Source organism: Prorops nasuta, unplaced genomic scaffold (genome assembly GCF_024137725.1).
Source record: "Prorops nasuta isolate Cenicafe-Biocafe unplaced genomic scaffold, Cenicafe_Pnas_1.2 PNAS00014, whole genome shotgun sequence".
Taxonomy (NCBI): Eukaryota; Metazoa; Arthropoda; class Insecta; order Hymenoptera; family Bethylidae; genus Prorops; species Prorops nasuta.
In genome coordinates this window covers 5,839,413-5,860,995 of record NW_027116811.1, presented here as the reverse complement: position 1 = coordinate 5,860,995, position 21,583 = coordinate 5,839,413, and the positions used below count along the sequence as shown (strand labels likewise).

At 31.4% G+C, this 21,583-nt stretch overlaps 4 protein-coding genes and 2 long non-coding RNA genes across 10 annotated transcripts; 5 read left to right on the top strand and 1 right to left on the bottom strand.

Annotated features, from left to right (window-relative positions):
• Positions 1-609: 609 nt before the first annotated feature.
• On the top strand, positions 610-1,246 carry Tcs6 (Threonyl-carbamoyl synthesis 6). The gene is made up of 3 exons (XM_066734948.1): positions 610-745; positions 807-935; positions 1,012-1,246. Exons 1-3 carry the CDS (start codon positions 732-734, stop codon positions 1,109-1,111), a joined length of 243 nt encoding a protein of 80 aa, XP_066591045.1. The 5' UTR covers positions 610-731; the 3' UTR covers positions 1,112-1,246.
• Positions 1,134-1,532, top strand: PIG-P (phosphatidylinositol glycan anchor biosynthesis class P). Its single transcript, XM_066735815.1, has one exon. It carries the CDS (start codon positions 1,134-1,136, stop codon positions 1,530-1,532), a length of 399 nt encoding a protein of 132 aa, XP_066591912.1.
• A 5-nt stretch (positions 1,533-1,537) lies between these two features.
• On the top strand, positions 1,538-3,331 carry LOC136778261 (methylenetetrahydrofolate reductase (NADPH)). Of its 3 annotated transcripts, none has more exons than XM_066734944.1 (5): positions 1,538-1,965; positions 2,079-2,299; positions 2,375-2,538; positions 2,631-2,953; positions 3,228-3,331. In XM_066734944.1, the coding sequence occupies exons 1-5, from the start codon at positions 1,754-1,756 to the stop codon at positions 3,274-3,276; spliced, it is 969 nt and encodes a 322-aa protein (XP_066591041.1). In that variant the 5' UTR covers positions 1,538-1,753; the 3' UTR covers positions 3,277-3,331. The 3 variants fall into 3 exon arrangements, with proteins under 3 accessions (XP_066591041.1, XP_066591042.1, XP_066591039.1); XM_066734945.1 differs by lacking the exon at positions 3,228-3,331 and adding an exon at positions 3,022-3,176 and having other exon boundaries at positions 2,390-2,538; XM_066734942.1 differs by lacking the exon at positions 3,228-3,331 and adding an exon at positions 3,022-3,176.
• An 89-nt stretch (positions 3,332-3,420) lies between these two features.
• Positions 3,421-21,488, top strand: kdn (knockdown). 2 transcript variants are annotated; one of them, XM_066734940.1, is made up of 4 exons: positions 3,421-3,572; positions 18,631-18,786; positions 18,895-19,818; positions 19,939-21,488. In XM_066734940.1, the coding sequence occupies exons 1-4, from the start codon at positions 3,528-3,530 to the stop codon at positions 20,203-20,205; spliced, it is 1,392 nt and encodes a 463-aa protein (XP_066591037.1). In that variant the 5' UTR covers positions 3,421-3,527; the 3' UTR covers positions 20,206-21,488. The 2 variants fall into 2 exon arrangements, with proteins under 2 accessions (XP_066591037.1, XP_066591038.1); XM_066734941.1 differs by lacking the exon at positions 3,421-3,572 and adding an exon at positions 17,576-17,668.
• On the top strand, positions 5,242-13,364 carry LOC136778548 (uncharacterized). Of its 2 annotated transcripts, XR_010823452.1 has the most exons (4): positions 5,242-7,338; positions 7,422-8,399; positions 8,485-8,856; positions 9,835-13,364. It is a non-coding gene; the product is annotated as an uncharacterized lncRNA (long non-coding RNA). The 2 variants fall into 2 exon arrangements; XR_010823451.1 differs by having other exon boundaries at positions 8,485-13,363.
• Positions 12,395-14,654, bottom strand: LOC136778549 (uncharacterized). Its single transcript, XR_010823453.1, has 2 exons — positions 14,605-14,654; positions 12,395-13,712 (listed from the first exon to the last, which is right to left on the bottom strand). It is a non-coding gene; the product is annotated as an uncharacterized lncRNA (long non-coding RNA).
• Positions 21,489-21,583: the final 95 nt, after the last annotated feature.

The following is a 21,583-nucleotide window of genomic DNA, read 5'->3' as shown; positions in this document are numbered from 1 at the left end:
TGACCCAATCAGAAAATCAGGACAGAACCGAGCAAACAATTGTCCAATCAAAGAATAGGAGGGAAATTTTATTTTATATATATTTTTTTGTAATAAAAGATTTTATAAATGACTACGCCGCGTAATTTTTTTACAAATTGATAGAGATAATAAATAAAAATATTATATTATATATTAATTCTTATATCGTACATATTTTTAGTAATTATTTTAATTAAAATCAAAGAAAACTGCAAAACTTAATTATTTGGAATGATATAAATGTTTTTCATTTTTTAAAAGCCAATTGTTTTTTAATAACAAGAATAATTATTTTAGTTGTGTTCATTTTTATTCCAAATCTTAGAAAAAATTTTTACAGCAGATACTAAAATTCAATTATTTATTTCTTTTCTACCATTACTGAAGTATATTTATTTTAAAAGTGCACATTTTTTAAAAATTAAATTTAACAAAATTTTAGATATTAGCCAATCTTAAAAATATTATTTTTTTAGAATTTCCATAATCTACATTTATTTAGAACATATTTAGAAGAAGTGGATATAATTTCGGAACACACTTTTTTACTCTACATCTTCTACATACATGCCACAGAAGCTCAAGGCTCAACTCTCAAGCAGGCCACAGCCCACAGCTCCACCTGTTCCACATGATCCTATATTTATGAGGAATAAATTAAGCACTTATTAAATTAACAAAGTAATTAATATTTCACCCAATTTAATTTAATGGATTTAAAAAGGTATCCTTTCAAAAGAATCTTTTATATAAAAGTACTAATTTAATTCTTAATATTAAAATAGACAACTACGTATTCCATTTCCAAATGCAATTGAGGCAGAAATTGCTTATCGGGTGCTCAAAGTTGATAAAGAGCCTCCAAGAAGCAATGTTATTAAAGAAATGAAACTTGAAGGCAACGAAATTACAGTGTAAGGATTAATGATTGGCTAAACTTATATAAATTTAACAAAACAATAAATAGTATATAATATGATGTTTATATAGGGAGTTCACAGGTGACCAACCTAAAAAGCTTAGAGTTGCAGCAAAATCATTTGAGGAAAATGTTTCTTTAGTTAAAGCAACAATAGAAAAGTTTAAATAGTAAATATTGTAATATCTAAAAAATGGAGCACACACCTGCCCCATATGGACCAAGATCAGCATATGGATATGCTTTGTATATAGGATCAAACATGTTTTTTGTATTGTACTTAGTATGGGCAATAGTCCCAGATAGTATCTTATATGAATTAGGGTTAACGTATTGGCCACAAAAATATTGGGCCATTGCAATCCCAATTTGGACTTTAACTGCCCTTGCTACTTTTGCATTTATCATCTATCCATCAATTAATTTATTGATGACTCCTGATATAGATGACATCAAAACTATTACAGACAAATATGCCCAACCAGCAACAATACCTCTTTCAGAAGGTATCCCTGCAGTTTCTGATATACCAATTACAGAAGTTTGTAGAAAATTATACTTATCTGAGGAAAATAAAAACCAACCTTCTTAATATTTTCAAACATTGTTACCTTTTTATATATGGAAATTATAGTAATTACTACTCTCATATATTTATCTAATTTAAATGTTTGATAATACTGAAAATGACTATTGTAATGTTTTCAATGAAAGTAAAGCCTACAACATATTTGATGTTGCATAATCTGATAACAACACAGCACTTAAAGAAACAGATATTCAGACCATCAGTTTATATCTGTTTAGAAAAATATGAGAATTTTTGTTTTAAATAGTGAAGCAAATCATGAAGATGCTGAAGATGCTGAAGATACTACTTATGCAATAAAACCTATTTCTCTACTACCAAATCAGTTGCAACCTACTAACATAGGGCAACTTATTGATATAAAAATAACCAAACATGAAATCTTTTACAGTTTTGAATTAATACCTGTTAAAAATCAAGAAAGGACTTATTTAAAGTAAGTGATTTGAAGATAAATTATAACAGTAATTATGCCAAAAGGTAGACTTTCTTAATATAAATTCTCAGTTAACTCTAATCTGATTAATTTGATGAATAATGCAATTTCAGATTTTTCAGAGAAACAAAAAAATTTGCTCCTTTATTTTATGCATTGACTTGGCACTCAACATTAACTAATGATGAATGTTTACCCTTAGAAACTGTTAAAAGTTTTCCGCAAAATACTCTTTTACATTTAGCAGCGAGAAACTTGAAAAGAAATGATATTGAAAAAATTCTAGCAGTTGCTGTAAGGTATGGAAAAATAAACATTTTTGCATTGCAAGGAGGTAAATGTAATATATTTTGAGTTTATTTAATTAAACAATTACATTTTATCTAATTCATTAATTACCATTTTTGAGATGCTTCATCTTCAGCTGTTGGAGATTTTCCATATGCTTTGGACTTGGTAAAATTTATAAAATTTTATTATGGCTCAACATTTTCCATTTGTGTTGCCGGCTATCCTGATATGCATCCAAACTCAGTTTCCAAAAGATCAGACTTGCTTCATTTGAAAGCCAAAGTATATTAATTACATAGCACAAATATGTTAAATAGAATTTAATCATCACAAACATTATTATTAAACAATATTATAAATAATTGTTTATACAGATAGATGCAGGTGCTGACTATATAATAACACAAATTATTTTTGAATCTCAAACATTCATAAATTTTGTCAAAGATTGCAGAGAAATAGGAATAAAAGTTCCAATTTTACCTGGTATATTTCCAATAAATAATTATAAAAGCTTGATAAAAATGACAAAAATTTGTAAATTGAAAATTCCAAGTAAAATTTTAAGCAAATTAGAGCCTTTAAAAGCAAATGACCAAGCAGTGAGAAATTTTGGAATCAATTTAGCAGTCAATTTAATCAAAAGCATATTAAATAATGGAGCAGCATATGGATTTCATTTTTTTACATTAAATAGGTAACTGAAACACATTTATAACTTATCGGAATAATCTTATATTTTTAATGATATATGTAAAATTGCAGGCTTGGCTTAATTGCTGAAATTTGCGAAAAAATTAATTATCCTCTAGAAAAATACTAATAATTACTTATACATTTGTTGTATCACACACACAAATGACAAATAGTATAATAATAAAAATACAATACAAAATTAATAATTCCAAAAAATCCATGAATGTAATGCCGCAATGTGTTTGGTCGACCAATCAAAATCATTTATTCCTTAGGAACGCCAAGCCGACAAAAGTAAGGGCCAATAAGAAGCATCGAAAGTAATGATCTTGTTTGAACTAACCAACGAACGTATTTCAAAACTGCGATTTGGCCCGCGTAGGAAATTCAGAGATTGCGCATTGGTGTAAAAACTTAGCGCATGCGCAGAGGACCTAGATCTCTATTACGGTCAGTGGTGCGTATGGTGACGGGGACGGGAAATCAGTCGAGTTGGGCGCCAGAGCTCCGCGTGGTCGGTCGAGAAGTTGATTCGTCGGTAACGAAGAAGTTTTCTCTCAAGGATATTAAGGACAATGGCACTATTTCGTTTCACCCCCAAACGCTGCCTCGAAGTGCAGGTAGGTGAAGGAAAAATAAAATCAACAATTTTCCCGGCCCCCTTCCCTGACCGACAGGGTTCCAAAACTGCAAGTTCCCACGTTCGTTTTTCAAATTTTCGAACGTGGAAAAAAAAACGAGAGCCAATTCGAGCAGGTGGAATCTTCGCAAACCAATTTTCTCTATTACTCTGTTTCATAAATTATTGGTGCAAACGTAACGATGAAATATAGGTGAATGAATATCGACCGTGTTTCCCTCGTGTGGGAAATACAGAAAATTTATAAGTGGACGCGTATGATATAGGCTATTTGGGAAATACGATGATCACCCTGAAATTAGCGCCAGATAGAGAGAGTCATGGTTTTTTCATTTAGCTTCTGACGTGTACAAAAGGTGAGATAGCACACGGAAGCTCTATGAATTCTTTTCCAGTCTCATTATTGGAGACCCCTGTTGGCGTTCCATACGCCAAACGTCGACGTTCTCGGATAAATTAACAAAAAGCTAACGGTATACTGTCACGATTCCAACGATTCTAAAGAATGCCATGTTATTAGATAAAATGGCCAAGTTGTTCGGTGCGGATTGTTCTATTTAATAGATAAATTGTAGACGAGTTATTATGACTGGAAGTATATTGTTATTTTAAATATTTAATAATATTATATAATTGACTCTAGAATACCCTTGAGGAATACTAAAAACACTGAAGAATGGTCAAATATGGCTTGATTCCACCTTATAAAAGTGAAAAGTTAAGATTGATGATTTTTACGACCAATTATGATTTAATTTCTGCCGTCTGGGATTAGTTGGAGTTTCGTGTGTTATTTGATGCCATAATTTACAGGATAGAGACGTCAGTTTTACGTCACAGGTAGCTTCTTATGCACTTTTCTGTGCTAATCTCACCACCTGCCAGCTAGCTTTAGCGTCCACACCGAACATTCGATGCCTCTTCACTATTCTTATTATGTAATACACCTTTCATCCCAATGACGCGCGAAATTCCCCTTCCTCATAAACATTCGTTTTTCGTGCGCCTAAATTTTCTTTTTCTTATCGCTTTAGTTATCTAGCAATTTTTGTGTTTTTATTTTAATTTATTCGCCAAGTAGTTTTTTCTCATAAATCCATTTTTTTCTTATCTTCTTTGTTAACTAACGAACCTGAATAATTCGCCACTTCTTTTCTGCAATTTAACTATAAATTTTTGTACAATCTCCTATCGATCGATATTAAGTTTTACTCATCGTTTTATCTGTGGTTAACCTTGAGATTTCAATTGAAAATTATATTTACACCTACCATTTTTTAACATTGAATCGATAATCAAGCATTTTTAATCAGCTGTCGACTAAGCACTTTAATTAATGAACAGATGCCGGAATTGGAATATTTCAAAAGTTTGTAAGGTACTCAAACAATTTGTCGATTGATTTTGTTTTAATTCCAATAATACATCTAATACACTTTTTAATATTATTATTGTCAGAAAAATTCTTGATCAATAAGTTTATGTTACAATTCATATACTAAATGTTACTATTATTACTACATCAGTGAGAATAATAATGAAATTGTATTAATTACAATATAAAAATGTAGGAGGGGGGGGGGATTAAAATGAAAAGCAGGAATGTTAAGTGTTTGGGGTCTAAAAATAAAATAGTCTACTATTTTACCTGGGAATCCTACATACAGTCTTTTGACAGTTGGACTGCTGATTACACCGGAATACTACTAGATGAAAGATAGAAAATCGTGCACAATTATGTAACTTTTTTTGCTTCTTTCAGCAGGCGCAGTCCCTACACAGATGTTTATTGATTTTGCAAGTCGAGCTAAGTTTAGCGACAATTCGAGGTCAAAAATCTGTTTTGCCCTCCTGATCCACATTGATCATGACCTAACCCAGTCTAAGCACCTTGTTTTTATGTTGGATTATATTCTTTAGAATTTTTCTTACAACCTGACTAGAAACTGAAACATAACCATCCAACATTTTTGGACGTATAGGTTTGAAAAGTAATGTTTTCATAAGAGGTAACTCAAAGTCCCTGTAGATTCTCAGAATAAGAAGATCATGTTTACCAAAAGTTATTGGAAATAATTTCAAGAAAATGTTCCTTCTCCTAATACAAAAACATACACAAACCTTAGTGGATTCTCAGAATAAAGAATAATAAGATCATGTTTATCATTTATTATTGGAAATAAGCATAATAAAGTATTATTTTCACGAAACATAGCAGACAAAAGACTTCAGTAGATACTCGGAATATACCGAATACATTTGGAGATATTTAGAACATTATTGGTATCTACTAAGAATATTCTTGCTATCAGGAATTAATTGTTGACATGTTACAAAGGCCCTTGGTTAACTAATGGTAAACTTAGTAAATTTACCTGTTTGGTAAAACTTGAAATTGAATGGAGTTCACTACAGTTTATAATTTTTATAATCAGTGCAGTGATCCGGTTTAACGCATCTCAATTAAGTTAATTACACCATATTACAAAAAAGTATGAATATAGCATAATTAACTTAATCGAAACCTTTAAAACCAGACCAAGTTTCGCATATCTTCCATTAATTAATCTCGATTGGTAAATTTTCATTGGTATTTTTGATTACAGGGACTCGTTGGTTTTCCTCGTTGGCGTTGATCGTGACCTGACCTTGAAGGCATCTGCTCGTTTTAGTTTAGAATTCGATCGTTGAATTTGTTCTGGGTCACGTCACGATATATCGCGTGCCTTTTCAAACCTAAATTGCAACAACCTGATATTGAACTTTTGCATTCTACAAGAGCTTGTGACGAGACTGATATACAAATAGAGAATCTTTATTATTATTTTTTTTAGAGTAATCAATTTGTATATGATTTTCACAAATGATAAAAAATCACTGTGATCTAGTGAAATAATAATAATAATATTATAAAAGTGGGAATGTTTGAGCTATAAGGGGGGTTTTAAACCTGAATGAGGAAAGTGAGCGAGGTACGAATGTGGCATTGGGTATCGGTGGCCACTAATCCGTAATTTACCAACTGCGAGGCCTCTGATTATTGACAGAGGAACTTGATAGCTGGCAGGTTTGGAATTCTCTTTCAGCAAGCTTATAAACAGCTCTCTCTCTGCTCTTACATAAAACATTCCCATCTATACAACGACCTTCTATTTATCCTCCAATGCATTATTTCACTATGCGTGCACTATACTTTTCTCTTTAGACACAAAGATTCTCTTTTACAATTTTCATTACTACATTAAATTTAAACAATATAAGTGACAAGTCACGTGACTTTAGCAAGCCTTCCACTTTTTTTTTTCTTGAATTGTACATGCTCTTCTAACCTTATTCACAAATTTCTCATACACGTGTTTTAATTTTGATAAAAGGTCATTGAACCCTGTAAAATAGTACCATAATTATTACAATTTATATATAAAAAATTAGAATTCGAATCTTTGTTTATTTTAAGTGTGTACAGTCACGTTAAAAAGTTTCTAATAATTGAAGACATCACTGGACGAAAGTGTTGAATACCATTTGCAAAATTTCAAAGATATTGTACTCAGTGGAGTTTACTTTATCTTTGCTAGTTTTGGATATCAACGAATTGAATGCAGTTTTGGTTTATTTGTATTATTTTGGGAAATGCTAAAATTGATAAAAGACTCAACTCGTTAACATCCAGTGATCTATTTATAGTCCCTGATAAATGGGTCACTGGGTGTTAATGGGTTAAGAACGTTGAGTTGCAACTAATGGTAAGTGGAAGTAGATTATATTTACGTTACGATTAAAATTTTGTAAAATGAAGCCTTAATTCACCGATGTTTTTATTTTGCAGAAGCCAAATCGTTGATCCGATGAAAGTTTATTTCTCCTTTTCTCCTCGTAAGGTCAAATCACCTTGATGTAGCAATATTTGGACCGATTAATTGGAGCGAAAGATAAGGGTTCTTTTTAGGGTATCCGTGCGAAGGCACGCGATGAGTTTTAGCGCCATGCTTGGATTAGATTACGGGAGACCAATGAGATAATGGGGATCGAACCAGCTGGTGGTACCCTTCGAGAGGCAAATTCCATTACGTAACGCAGCGACGATAAGAGGAATACTGAGAAGGGAGACGAAACGAAAGAGAGTGAGAGTAGGGTTTGTTTAGAGGAATAGAGAAGCGATAGAGAAAGAGAATACTGGAGGAAAATACAAGTTCGGATTGAGAGAGAGAGAGAGAGAGAGAGAGAGAGAGAGAGAGAGAGAGAGAGAGAGAGAGGGAGAGCATGGAAACACTGAAAGAAAATGCAAGTTTGGATTGAGAGAAAGAGAGTATTAGGAGGAGAAGGAAAGAGAGGGGGGGCAAGAATATACAAGTTCAGCTTGAGAAAAAGAAAGTACTAGAGAGAGATAGAAGAGAGCAGCAAAACACTAAAAGAAAATACAAATTCAAATCGAGAGAAAAAAAGTATTAGAGGGAGAGGGGAAGAGAGAGAGTAAGTGAGAGGAACAAGAGAAGAAAAAAGAGAGTCAATGAAATATCGAGGAGCACGTGTATGTATGCACACGAGTGTATCCATGTGCAGGATATGGGTATGTACGTTTGGCTGGTCAACAGTTAATCAAAAGTCTTGACATGCTAAACGACAATCCGATTAGCCGGGATCTCCCCGGTGATCTCTTCAGTCAAACCTTATCGTATCGTATCACCACGGTATAAACCCATTAATCAATTAAAGGATCGCGACATTCTAAAGTAATTTACATACCGACTTGTCATACGTGATTCCAATTCAACCGTATGCACCACTGATGTCTGTTCGATTTCATGTAACTATCACTCAAACTATTATTTATTTTATTTTTTTTTAATTACTTTGCAAGTAATTATGATCATATTTAACTATTTGTATAGGTATCACTTTACAGAACGATGTATGGAATTACAACTACGTTGAGAATAAGATTACCTACAGAAGTCCTGAGTGTAAAAAGAAAATTCGAAGAAAACTGAAGAAATTAATCAATACAGCCAAGTTGATAGAAGAAAAATATATCAAAATGAACAGTTTAACAGTTTTGCACGAAAAGAGATGTAAAACTTGAAAAAGACAAAATATTCTCATTGACAAAATTATGTAAATCATAATTGAACGTACGAGTTTATTTATCTTTATAATTACAAGAAATATTAGATTTTTTAATTCAATTTTCCTGAATTTTGTAAATAGTCATTTAAGGAAATTTGATATTTCTTGTAGTTACAGAGTAAAATTAAATTTTACAGGTAATTATGATTTAATTACTGCTCTCTGGGTTTGATTGGAGCTTTGTGCATTATTTAATGTCAGAATGTATCATAAAGACGTCAGATTTACGTCACAGGTAGTTTCTTGTGCACTATTCTGTGGTATTCCCACCAATGAGAGATTTCTCGGATACTCAAAGCATTGCAATGTACATTTATTTTCCTGCATAACTATAAAAGTTATCAATTTTTTATATAGAACCTCTTTCAAGCTCCTTTCCATTTGCATTCAGAGATATCTTATGCAAAAAACTTATATCTTTATTGGTAAAGGAGTTAAACGTTCTATTACGTGATGCTTTGAGGAATTTTAATGTCGCTTCTGTATTAGACATTAAGCATTTATTTATTGCTTTGTTTTATACAACGCGTACTTTTATTTATGTTTTTTGCACGGAAATAGCTTTGAAGTATGAGAACGAAATTTACATTTCAAAAAACACGCAAAAAGATCAAGAATAGTTGTCTAGGATCTCTTTGATTCATTTGTTTTTATAATATTTTGATTATATCAGTCTGATAATTATGGTACATTCTGGTAAATATATTTGAGACCGGAAAAATATTCATAGCATTGTGATTTTTTGTTTAAAATGATCAATTTTGGCAAAGAACCGAACGATAGTTCATCACTGATAGTACAAATATCCTGAGAACGTTCTAAGGAACATTCAGACGTTCTAGGGATTTATTTGGGATATCCTAAGATTATTGTGCATTATTATGATTATTATCAATAATGAAACACAAGCTATTTGTTCGATATCTTGATTGTTATTCATTACGAATTCAATTAATTTATAAATACAAGAAGTTTGTTGGTTTTTGCAACAATAAAAAAACGAAGTAAAATTTTGGGATCTAGTCGTTTGACGTATAATTTAGTTATTTTAATGCATTGTTTATTATTTATCACGTAGTAACAATTAATGATTTGTTTCTGGAACGGACATATAGGTCAAACGATTAAAAACACAATTTTACTTGGTGCCAAAGAGCATTTTTAATCAAGCTGCATAAAAAGAAATAATAATGGGAGGCAAAAAAAATCAGAAGGCACAGCGATGAGATAAAAGCAACACAAAGGGAGTGGACAATTTTCGTCGTCTGATTCTGGTTGAAACTGGAGCGTTCTTAACATTTATTAACCAAATGCCATTGGCTGGTGAAATATTTTTAAATTGTGCTTGTTAAAATTATCCTGTCATTTAACAATTAAATTGAAGAAGGGAAATAGGAAATGTTTATTAACGACACGAATCAACGCTTTATTTATTTAATCAAAATGGTAAGAGGAAAAATGAGTTTTCCATCGTCGAGATGAAATATTTCAAGCCTTGTGCTAATAAATCAGAATTAGAACCATTTATGACTTGTTAATTTTTATCTTATCAAAATCAAATTGTAACCATGCAATATCTAGGCCAAAAAATAATATAGGCTAATTGCTTTATCAATGGTTCCCTTATCTTTACCAGGAATTATATTAAATTGTATTATAAAGTGTTAAGTTAATTATTGGATGTGTTAAAATGAAAAAAATATCAAGTAGTCACGTTTGCAAAATGTTCTAAATTTTCGATATTTGTACCAATTCAGTTTAAACTTTTTTCTAATCTCACTAAATTTCATTTTATATTTATACATAGTATTATATAGTATCCTTAAAATGTATTTTTTAGCAAATTCGATTTACCATTAATCATCACTCAAAAAATTGTAGTTCTATTTTGCTTACTTTATTTTTATTATACTTTATTATAATTGATCTGTGACGTAGATGGTTAAACGTAAAATCCCCAAGACAGGCATTCAAAGTCCACTGATAAACCAAGAAAGTGACAAAGTTGCTGCTATGTTCGTATATACACAACACATATATCTCAATTTTTCCAAACGCATGTGAGCTATTAACCGAATTGTGAAGGATTAATCGCAATAGTTACTTTGTTTTTTTAGCCAATTACAAAACATAGTCGACCATTATAAATATATTTATATGGATCATCGTTTATTATGAAAAGGAACGAGTCGAATCTAGCGTAATGAATATTTACATAACAGTGATGATAATATTAATTATTATATAATAATATAATGTATTATAAATAATTATTCGACCTTTCGGATCTGATAAGCACGGACAGAATGACAAACGAAACTAAACTGATCAGCACACAATGGAAGGACGCCAAGAGTTTTCTGAAGATGGGCTCGTCAATTCATTATCGTCCTACGTGACGCCACGCCACGTGACGCGCTTTGACGTCATATATACAGACTTTGTATAATATACTTATGTATGCGTGCAACTTGCAAGCCGTTGGCAAATCTCGTTTGTTGTGTCTAGTTCTCGAGATACTACATGAGAATTTTCACGATTGTCCAGGAACAAACTTCAATCTCGAATTATCCCAATGCCAAGCCCCTATTTTCCAGTTGGCATATCGATAATGGATTTCAAATCCTTTGATTTCAATTCTCATTTTTGTTGAGTCTAATTGCGATATCGTTTTTCTTCTGTGATGGTATAGGAACAAGTTTGAGTCTTGGATTATTTAAGAATTATCACACTGTCGAGCCCCTATTTTGCAATATATAGGCGGTGGATTTCAATTCCTTTATTTTCAAGTTTTCAATTCTTATTTTTTTAAATTTAATTGCAATGAATTTTATTTCCATTATTGTTCACAAATAAATTTTAATTTCAAATTATTCCTATACCATAAGATCGTATATTTCATTTTGTAATTGGCGAAGGACTTCAATTCTTTCAATTTCAATTCTCATTCTTTTTATGTAAGCCGTGATATCAAATATTCTTGTCCACAGCTGCTGATTAAACGGGATTCAATTTTGTTCAGGGCAGCTTTGCCAAGTTTCCTTTATTTTTTGTCAACGAACTTTTAATTGAACGATATCAAGATAAAATTGACCCTTAAAACGCAGTCGACTTCGACCTAGTGAACTTTGAACCTCAAGAAACTTACCCACTTATTGGACTTAAATATAAAAAGAGTAAACAAATTTTGTACGAGTGGATTTTCCAAAAATCACGAGCAGTTATGACTGACAGAATTGTATACGTTGAACCTGGACAATATTATGAAGAATATATAATGCTTTTATGTTTATATATGCATTTGTATACATTAGGATACAAAAACAACACAATTGAACCTCGACGCGTCTACCTAATTCTCAGGAAAGATACAATTATTTTCCTCAAGCGTCGTTGCATTTCAACGTTATGTCAACATCGTCTAACGTGGTCCACTACATATAACAATTTATTTCATTTTTTGACTATTTTATATGTTAATTATATCGACTTCTTGCGCAATAGTTTTTACTACTGACAGTTTCCGTTTTGGTTCAGTGCTTGTACTTAACGAAAGAAATACTAATATTTACATATTTGTAAATCAAACAAGTCTCTTTTTGCCGTTAGATTTTCATTGATAACATCTTTAAAAGAGAAGTTACATTTTGCATTTCTTCTGTAATAACATTGATATGAATTTGGTGTTTTTATTGTAAAACCAATAACGTCAAAAGATGCAACACAGAATAATCGTGTTATAAAATTATAGAGACAAAGAATGGGGCCAATGAAACATACACAGAACACTTGAATCGTTTATTCTCAAAAATCGTTGCCAATTGAAAACTCGTAAATCAGTTAGAGAAATTGCCATTTACGACTTCCTACTCAACTTTAGTAAGACCAAAAACATTTGAGTACGATCCATCTTAGTCTTATTTTTGTAATTGTAAAATAATTTACAATTAATTCAAGCTGTATAATAATAATTAAATTGTTTAAGTATATATAAGTATAAAAGCACCAAATATTGCGGTAATAAAATAAAAAATAAAATATTCTTTAATAAAATTCTGAAAGCATTCCAGTTAACGAGATAAAATAGAAACTTAATATTAAATTTCGTTTTCTTTTAAAAACCAATTTAAAGTTTTTTAATTATAAACAATTTTTATCGTGAATTGGTTCCTTTTTGCATAACTATATCTAATTTTCCATGTACAGATTATTACGTAAGGTGAATAAGTAAGTTCGTAACGTAGGAATTCAGATCACTGACCAAAAACTTTTCGTGGATGATTTTTGAGATTACAATAAAAAGGGAAACGCGTGCTTGACCGTGTGACACCACGTGATTTGTGGTCTGACGCGTTTCAGCCTTGCCCGTGCCAGATGAGTCCGGCGAATTTCTATGTGACATTGGCCTTTCTTTCTTCTTTATCAGCTAATTCGTTGGTTACATGATAAAAAATAATCTATATCAATTTCTCCATCAGAAATAATACGTTAAATAATTTTCCTCCACCTCATTTTTATCTTTTAAATCTCATTTTATATATATATATATATATATATATCGGCCTCGATCTCGACCAGCTGAAAATTGTACTAAAACTTTTGCTGTTTTCTTTAATATAACATTAACTATTATTATAATTTTGTATTAATTGCTTTAATATTATAACAATTGTTGTTAAAAATTTAACAAATTATTAAATAAAAATTTCATTATGAGAGCAATAAAATTATTATCAATAATTTAATTGTTAAAGAAAAATTCAATTTTGCTCCTCCCATTTATACTGAATGGATCGTCTTATTCATATATAAGAGCTTGAACTTCGCCCTGCTGGAATTATCAGTCATTGTAAAAAGTCAAGCTCGTTAAAAAGATATCACTCACAATTATTATTTCAAAGCTACCGTCTTTTCTCGTCCAGCTATTTACCGGTTCCGTGACTCTCTCTTTCCCCATCTTTGTTTCTGCTCCTTTTTGCTATAAATTGTTAATCTGTAAAATGATAATTTATACAGTTACGAATATAGTTTTTTTCTCCTCAATTATACACATGTACAGGGTGTACCATTTAAAGATGCATCGAAGCGTGAACTTGTAAGAATAACTCAATTTAAAATTATAACAAATAAACTTTTTTGTGAATAATCTATTAGAATGCAAATGTGGAGATATTTTGAGAATTGTTTAGAAAAAAATTATGTTTTTTATAATTACACATAGATAAGTGAACTCTTATGTGTCCATTATATGCTTTGGTGCATTTTCAGTGGAAGACCCTGTATATACAGGGTGTCGCGTCAGTTTACGTCAATCCTATATATTTACGTAAAACAAATGATTTTAAGTAGAGAATTCACATATTGGGAGAACTCATAATGACTTCGTTTTATTAATCAAGCATCCCTTGAGCAATCCAAAGATTAAAGATTTCTAAGCAAAAAATTTTCAATTGTTAATAACTTTTTAATTAAGAATTGCATGAAAAATGTTATAAAAATTATATGTATAAAATCATTCGCTATATATATGAATTTAGCAGGAGTTAACTAAATACTCGTATATTTATATATTAATAATAATAGCAGATAATATATGCTAAATAAATAAAATATTATTCTTCATTAGTGCTTTAGTTTAAATAAACATTTCTCATACATAATTACAGAGTATTTGTAATTTTATTACTATTCATACGTACTGGACAAACGAGACCAGTAACTGAAACGAAAACAGTAGCTATTATGTTATGACCATTAGAATGTGTGCTCTCTTTCTCTGTATATATATATTCATAACTATAGAAGATAATATCTGCTAAATAAATAAAATATTATTCTCTTCATTGGTTCTTCAATTTAAACAAACATCTCTTATACATACTTACAGTATCTGTAATTTTACTACTATTCATATGTATACTGGACAAACGAGAACAGTAATTGAAATGAAAACAGTAGCTATTGTGTTATGACCGTTAGAATGCTTGAGCGAATACGACGAGTTTTATCTTTGCCGGTGTAATTTGAGATAGCGTTAAGAGGTGGTTAACGCCGTCGATGAGGGCTCTTAATGCGACAAACAGGAGTCATGTGTGCAGGTGTATAACCGTCGTTCCTTCACGAGTGTCAAGTTCGATTTATATAATTAAACCTGTCCATATCGATCCGGCTGGAAACACTCGATTGCTTGTCTAATTAATCACGAGTCCACGCGTTCACACTAGTTGGACTTTTTTTCCTTGTACTTCTGCTGATACACCGTAAAATTCAATTAATTTCAGAAAAACCCGTTCCTGATCTCGGCTCATTGATCGACGAGATTTTGTAAAAAATGTTATGCTTATTCGCTTAACACTATATATACATATATATATATATATAGCGGTTTTTGAAACGTTACTCGAAGGAAATAACTGTAAATATGATTTATAACGCTAAACGAGTATTCTAGTTTGCATAAACGCTTTGGTATGAATAGTCGATGAGAAACTGATGTAACGTAATAATTGTAACAATTGCACCTTGGGATCATTGCGAGGGTCTAGGTCAAAGGTCACTTCTGGCCACGCGCGGTCATCTTATCAATCGGACGCGCCGCCAGCACGCTCTTATTGAGTGTAATTTTTACGCAAGAGTGCTCAAGTGTTGGTGCTTCCCTACCAACTTAGCGCATAATCTTCTCTTTGTTGCAAATCATTGGAAACCTTGACCTCGTCAATGTGTACTTTCTCTTAAACCCTTTGATTTTTTTAAGGGTCTTCTCAGGTCATATAGATTCTTATTATAATTTTATTAATATCTTTAAGACTATTGATTAGCTTTTACTCTGTTTTCTTACATTCAATTTTAATTGAATCTACGTTTTTTTTGCAAATCATTGGAAGCCTTGACCTTGTCAATGTGTACTTTCTCTAAAACCCTTTGATTTTTTTAAGGGTCTTCTCAGGTCATACAGACTCTTATTATAATTTTATTAATAACTTTAAGACTATTGATTAGCTTTTACTCTATTTTCTTAGATTCAATTTTAATTAAATCTTTTATTTTGCAAATCATTGGAAGCCTTGACCTCGTCTTTGTGTACTTTCTCTTAAATCCTCTGATTTTATTAAGTGTCTTCTCAGGTCATATCTTTAAGTCTATTGATTAGCTTTTACTCTATTTTCTTAGATTCAATTTTAAACTCAATTTACTTTTTTTTTTGCAAATCATTGGAAACCTTGACCTCATCAAGATGTGTTTTCTCTTAAACCCTCTACTTTTATTAATATCTTTAAGCCTATTTACTAGCTCTTACTCTATTTTCTTAAATTCAATTTTAATTGAATATCCTTTTATTTTTTGGCAAATTGTTAAAAATTTTTACTTCATCAAAATGCATTTTCACTTAAATCAATAATTATAATAATAACCTCTTATTCATTTACCCTTTCACTATTCATTTACAAGACATATAATTTAACACTGTCATAGCTTTAGTCTTGATTTTTACATATAATAAGCATACACAGTAGCTTGCAGTCATGGTTGAATTAAAAGCTGATATATTGATTGAATTTGTATAAAAAATATAAATTTTTGAATATTTTCGTTTACATATTCTGAATAATAAATTCCATGATAATCATGTGTAACGTTTGGGACAGTAAAAGGACTAACTACCTTTATATAAATTAATTAACAATTGTGAAATATATTTCAATTCAATGTGTTAATATTACTTAATCAGTTTTAATTAAATCTACCCATTTTCGCAAATCACTGGGAGCCTTAACCTCGCTTAGATATGGACGTGCCAAAAATGCCTGTGCATCGTGTTTAAAGTAAATGGGTCATAATTTCGTTGTAATAAAAAATTATTTTGAAAAAATTATTTCATTGAATGATTTGTGAAAAGCAGGTCCACTCGTTAACCAAAATTTTCTTATTTTCTCGAGGAAAATGAAAAACTAAAATCCTTTTAAAATTCTGAGAAAATTCAATAATAATGGAGAATGTGTTAAATTTTCTGTACTTTGTACAAGTATGGTTAACTGAATTTCAATTACCTTATGCATAAATGGATTATTTAATTTGTTTGTGAAATGTAACTAAATCTAATCTTTATGTGAGTATATTTATGAAAGATTTATTTTTAGATTTCAATTGGCCACTTTCCAAGCACCGACCCATGTGCAACACAATTTCAGTGCCATTGTATTTTTAATTCTACTGTTGTATTTTTATGTTTACTATTTATCCATTGTAGATTTATTATAAGCTACACGCTATATAGACTCCATTGGATCTCTTTTTAACAAAACAAACATTTTTTTGTATACAAATATTCAAACATATATTAATATTGCATAACGTGCAGCATAACAACCGCTTTGTTTTTCAATTACGTAATATTTTTCTAAAATTGTTTATATATAGATTTTTAAATATCAGATTAGACCGTTCGAACTTTCATTAGTAAGCATTTCTAATAAATTATATAATCAGAATTTTAATTGATTTTATTTAAAAATAACTGTTCAGTGAAATATTATATGGATGAAAATTTATGTTTGAATTGAAGAGAATGAGAGGCGTAATAATTGTTGAAGCAGCTTATTCTCGATAAACAGAGAATATTGCGATTATAGAAATACGTAAAGACGCGATGAGATCTAACGGGCCATTATGTCATTGACAGACACGATTTCATTGCGTGATGTCACTACACAAACTTCTTTCAGGCTACCGGTCCGTTTCCTCTACTTCACATACACATTCGTATTTTGATAATGACCTCTAATACAGGCAGACCTCGCATGACCCTCGAAGACTAGCCTTAACATTTATCATAACAATATAATCAATGACGTGTGCAAAATAGTCGCTGATTCTTATCCACCAATATTTTATCAATCCTACTAATTTTTTCTTCCTTTCTTTCTTATTTTTCCTCCAAGAAAGTTCAAGGTCAGTGCCAGTTAAATATTTTTCCTTCATACCAATAGACTTTCCAATATTTTCCTTTGTTTGCGGTGAGAATCCTCAAATATTATTCTGGAATGCTTTAATATTTGCTGCTTCATGGGAGGTTATCCATAATATCTATTTTGCTTTAGAATTTTTTTGTTCAATTTGATGCTTAATTGCTGAATAGCTCACGTCTTATATAAACGTGAGAGGATGCATTATAATTGGCACTTCTTAACTTGACTTTGACCTATATCTGAAAACGTGGAAAATACTTTTTTAGCGAGAAAGTCATCTTTGCAGAGACATAATTGTTTTCTATAGCAATATGAAAAATACAAATTGATTTAAATCTTTGGTACAAGCTTTCACTTTTAACATTTCGTACTTTATTTCACACCTGAGTTTTTTTAACTCAAAGTTAAATTAAGGAATAGTGCAGTAATGTATCATTAAACTTGGTTGATTAGATAATATTTTCTGTTTGATTCCATCTACAAGTCTGTTACGAATTCTGAACTTGCGAAATCATGATATAAATGCGGAAGTTGGAATCGTGCGTTAAAAAAAATGGCTCTTATTTGATGTTGATTGTACATTCATCTCTTACATAATCAGTAAAAATTAGCAATTAACTCTCTATGGTGGATAGACTTGAAACAGATTCGTGAAAAGGAATTAATATTTAAAGTGTAAAATATTGAGAATTTAAGAAAATACAAATATCATTAAAGGAGTTAAGGTATTAAAAGAAAAATAAGCATAAAAATGTATAATTTATAAAAGGGAATTCTAATTCCAGAAAGGAAGAGAGAAATTATAACATAAAAGCTTCATTATTACAAATAAGACACTATAAAAATACCCATACATCATAATATACGATAATAACAAATTTAGTATAACTTAAATTGAAGAAAGCAATTTACAGTAATAATATTTGTTTCTTTTTCGTTTTACAGAAATTATCCAATTTGGTATACTTACGGCCATTGTCCGATGCATCCACCGATCTCAAGAAAGTGTTATTGGAGAAGATACCAAAGGAACAGGAACGTGTAAAGGCTTTTCGTAAGCAGCATGGAGCTACTAAAGTTGGAGAAGTTACAGTGGACATGGTAGGTTTCAGAAATAATTATTTTCATATCTGTAAAATAATAATAGAAAGATTAAAGTTGATTATATTATTTCTTATTATAATGGCAACTTTTATAATTAAATTATAGATGTATGGTGGTATGCGTGGCATCAAAGGTCTAGTTTGGGAACCTTCGGTTCTTGACCCAGAAGAAGGTATCAGATTCCGTGGAAAATCTATTCCAGAATGCCAAAAACTATTGCCAAAAGCCAAAGGTGGCTCTGAGCCCCTCCCCGAAGGTCTCTTCTGGTTGTTGATCACTGGTGATGTACCAACCGAAGCTCAAGTGAAGGCCATTTCTCAAGAATGGGCTGCTAGAAGCTCATTGCCCGACCATGTAACAAAAGCACTTAACAATTTCCCCAAAACTCTCCATCCGATGACCCAATTCTCTGCTGCCATTACAATTTTGAACAGTGAGAGTGAGTTTGTTAAAGCTTACACAAAGGGTGTTCACAAGACCAAGTACTGGGAATATGTTTATGAAGATTCCATCAATCTCATTGCCAAACTACCAGTGGTGGCTGCAGCAATTTACAGAAATATCTATAAAGGTGGTAAAGGTCTGGGATCAGTTGACTCTGGCAAAGATTGGTCCTGGAATTTTGCTGGTATGCTGGGCTACGATAATCCCGAGTTCATCGAACTTCTTCGTCTTTACCTGACTATTCACTCTGACCACGAAGGTGGTAACGTCTCGGCCCATACTACTCACTTGGTAGGATCTGCGTTGTCCGATCCCTACCTATCTTTTGCTGCTGGTATGAATGGCTTAGCTGGACCTCTTCATGGTCTGGCAAATCAGGAAGTGCTTGTATGGATTGAAAAGTTGAGGAGCCAAGTTGGAGAAAATCCCAGTGATGATAAGCTTAAAGAATTTATATGGAACACTCTTAAGAGTGGACAAGTTGTTCCTGGTTATGGCCATGCTGTTCTCAGGAAAACTGATCCAAGGTACACATGCCAGAGAGAGTTTGCTTTGAAACATCTTCCTGATGACCCTCTTTTCAAGGTAAACATAATATTTTATATATAAACTGTTTAGTTTGTTTATTAAAATAAACAGTGGGTATTTGATTTGTTAATTTTTATACTCCTGAAAAGTGCTGTAATCTATCATTTTTCATTACAGCTGGTCGCTCAAGTGTACAAAGTTGTCCCACCAATTCTCTTGGAAACTGGTAAAGTCAAGAACCCATGGCCCAATGTAGATGCTCATTCTGGAGTTCTCCTGCAATATTATGGAATGAAGGAAATGAATTATTACACTGTTCTATTTGGTGTATCTCGTGCTCTGGGAGTCTTAGCTTCTTTGGTCTGGGATCGTGCCCTTGGTTTGCCGATTGAGAGGCCCAAATCACTCAGCACCGAACTCCTTATGAAGTCTGTCAAAGCTTAAACAATTTTAACTCAAGTTCAAATCATACTAAGCTGTCGAAGAAGGCGTGACTACCTCGACTTTAGAAGAATTTGTGCACTTCAATAATCAGTAACTAATTTACTAAATCATTCATATATTTGTACTAGGCTTAAAAAAGTAATTTTTTTTTTATATTTTACGAGGTTTAATAAGAAACTATACGGTAAAGAATTTGTTTGATGATTCTCAAGCCAGGATTCGTCTATTGGTTAATAGCGAATTTTCATAGAGAAATGGTCGAGGAAATATTCAATTATAAGTTATTTTATAATTATTTCCTAAAATTGAGAAATTCGTTTAATGAATTTATAGTAGAAATTTAATATATTGTAACAAATAGCCAGTCAATATCATTGTACGAAATTCAATCGAAACATCATTTTAATAAGTCGAGGATGGAATTTACCATCCAGCCCATTTGCCATGCTACATATTAGGGTAGATAATTATTTATGTCGTGTAATGAAATGTCGAAGTGTAGCTGTAAATGAGAATTCAATAACAACACATGGGGGCCCACATAAGTTACTTCTCGTGTTGTGCAAAAACGAGATCAGAACTTTTGTAGTAGAAGCTTTGTGCTATTTAATATTGAGCATAGAAACTGCCACTTTTTAGAGTATTGAATTTTCAAACCAGTTTGGGTAATACCACAAATAGGTAAGATAAAGTAATAAGGAACGTGCCTGAATATCAATTATTGTGCTGTCGAGTGCCAAAAGGCACATTTTCTAACTATGAAAAAGGCGCCAAAATAGAATCTAGGAAATCATAGTATTCGTCACATGTATCATCTTGCCCTTACACTGCTCATTAATTTGAATCCCTTCAATCATGTGAGCAATATGTAACTTTATTTTAAAGTTCTTAAATCATTGTCCCAATAACTGTCCAATCATTATTTTCAATAGCCATCTTGGTAATTAAATCATGTTTCATTATTACCAAAGGGCTAACTAATTGTAAGGCTATGGAAATACTTAATGTTTAATTATTCTGGTGAGTGCTCAGTGCACAATTTAATGATTTTAACGATCAGATACATATAAGTAGTGGCACAATCCTATTTTGAGACTCTTTTTGTTTCACATAAATTAAGGATGACCAGTGGTAGATCCACTGTTAAGAGTGAATGAGTGTGTGCGATACTTTATTTATAACAAATGTAAAAATAAATAGAACCATTTAAACCATAAACAAAATTCTTTCTCTACATTTAAGCCTTCATAGATTGACAATAAATAACAGCTGTAAGTGATAAAGCATATTTATTTCCATTGGAGATCAGCCTTCTCAGTACAAAAAAAATCAACATCTTAAATATTCAATAAAACGTAATCTAATATGGGTATATTAC